At 39.9% G+C, this 2,309-nt stretch overlaps 1 protein-coding gene across 1 annotated transcript; it reads right to left on the minus strand.

Annotated features, from left to right (window-relative positions):
- Window positions 1-276: 276 nt before the first annotated feature.
- Window positions 277-1,394, minus strand: LOC100618572 (putative olfactory receptor 10D4). The gene is made up of 2 exons (XM_003341253.1): window positions 1,354-1,394; window positions 277-1,252 (listed from the first exon to the last, which is right to left on the minus strand). The coding sequence occupies exons 1-2, from the start codon at window positions 1,392-1,394 to the stop codon at window positions 277-279; spliced, it is 1,017 nt and encodes a 338-aa protein (XP_003341301.1).
- Between the last annotated feature and the right edge of the window lie 915 nt (window positions 1,395-2,309).

The raw sequence follows: 2,309 nt of genomic DNA on the forward strand, positions 1-2,309 counted from the left end.
GAATAGAAAAAGTGAGTTAAAAACTATTTTGGCAAATCCCAGAAGAGTGTGAGTGATCCCGGAAGGACTCTGGTGACACATCATTGTTGGCCAACTAGTCTCTGTATGTTTCCTTTTTGAGAAAGCATTAGCATCTTTTAATAATAAAAGTGTGACCTTCATACCCACTCAAACTTTCTCAGTTCTCAGACTTCCATTTGCCCTCCTGGCAACAATTACATTCAGAGCAGAAAATGGAGAAGGTTGAGAATCTTCTTAGAAACTGAGAATGAAGGTTTAAGAAGAAAATAGTCCTATGACTTGCACTGCTGAAGGGTTTACTACTTGGTATAGTACTTTTTTCAAGGCTGATTTTACTTCCTTGTTCCTCAGTGTATAAATCAAGGGATTCAGGGAGGGTGTGACAATATTATTCAACACCTGAATCACAGAATCCAGCCAAGGAGTAGAAGCAGGTCTGAGATATATGAGAACCACAGGCCCATAGAACAAGAGGATGGAGGTCAGGTGGGCACTGCAGGTGGAAAAGGCTCTGCGCCTGCCCTCTGATGAGTGGATTTTCAATATGGAGTACACAATGCGAATGTATGAAGTAATAATGAGCAGGAAACATAGAAGAGCCACAATACCCACATTGGTGAAACTCACCATCTGGGCTAGAGAAGTATCAGCACAAGCCAGGGGCAACACTACAGGGATATCACAAAAGAAATAGTTTATCTCATTTGGGCCACAGTAGGGTAATTTAAAGATTAGAAATGTAAGTACAGCTGCATGCAGACATCCCCCCAACCAAGTACCCACAGTCAGGACAGCACACACTCTTTGGTTCATAATAACTGTATATCTTAATGGGTGACAGATGGCTGCAAAGCGGTCATAGGCCATTACCGTATAGAGGAAACACTCAGTACAGCCTAGAAAATGGTAGAAGAATAGTTGGGAGGCACAGCCATGGAAGGAGATAGTGTGACTATATCCTGTGAGGTAGAGCAACATTTTAGGAGAACTTACTGAAGGAAAAAATATGTCAAACACAGATAGATTTGCCAGGAAGAAATACATGGGGGTGTGAAGCTGGGAAGAGGAGATAATAGCCATGATGATAAGCAGGTTCCCCAGCAGGGTGAGGAGATAGAATGTCAGAAACAGGATAAAGAGCTCTATTTCCAGCCCCTTGGTGTGGGGTATTCCCATCAGGATGAACTTGATCACTACTGTGTGATTCTTCAGTTCCCCAGTAGCATCAATCCTGGGAGAATAAAAAACAACTTGAAAAAATGTTGCAAGTTACAGAGTAAAAGAATCAGAAATTCATGGTTAGAAGATAACTCAGAGGTCACCTGGTCCTACTCATCAGTCATTCTCTGCACAATATCATTAAAGCCAATCATTCCTGACAATCCTCCCTCTGCTCATACATCTCTAGCATGGAAGAACCTACTATTTTCCAAGACATCCCATTCTACTTTTTGATACCTTGAATTATAAGAAAAAATATAAAACATCCCAAAATTTTTTTTATCCTCTCCATCCATAGCTCCTAGAATATCTTTTGGGGCCAGAGAAAATAAACCATATAAAACAGGTAAATGTATTTTCTTGTTAGAAAATACACTGGAGATCAAAAGCTTTTATATTTGTATCCTTACCTCTTAGCATAGTCTTTGATATATAGCAAATGCTTAATAAATGCTTTGTGTTCATTTATTTTTGTGGAGAAGGGAAAACTTCTCAGCCTACCTAAAAATCACCTGTACTTTTCTCTTCCTTCTCCCTTCCAGGCCTTGCTTTCAAATAATTAGCTTAGCTTATGTTCATTGAATTCACCTCTGTGAGAGAATAAGTTGGATAGGAAGAAAGTTTTTCTGTCTGCCAGAAAATGCATGTATTTGTGTGTGTGTGTGTGTGTGTGTGTGTGTGTGTGTGTGTGTAATAACCCTTCACTTTTGTCTTAGTATCAATTCCAAGTCAGAAGAGCAGCAAGAGCTAGGCAATTGGGATTCAGTGACTTGCTCTGGGTCACAAAGCTGGGAAGTGTCTAAGAACAAATTTAAACTCAGATCCTGCTGATTCTAGGCCTAACCCCTTTATCCACTGTGCTACCTAGCTATCTATCCAGCCAGAAAATGTTAAGGAAGCTACTTCTAATCAAATAGTCTATTCTGGAAAGTGTTAAAAGAGAACTGGAAAAAGATAGATCCATTTTTAGGCTTATTGTAGAGAGCTTGACAAACTCACTTGTAGAATTTATATCATGGACAGTGATCATGCATCAATTGACTGCCCAATGAGCAACAGCAGCCCTA

Source organism: Monodelphis domestica, chromosome 4, assembly GCF_027887165.1.
Source record: "Monodelphis domestica isolate mMonDom1 chromosome 4, mMonDom1.pri, whole genome shotgun sequence".
NCBI lineage: Eukaryota > Metazoa > Chordata > Mammalia > Didelphimorphia > Didelphidae > Monodelphis > Monodelphis domestica.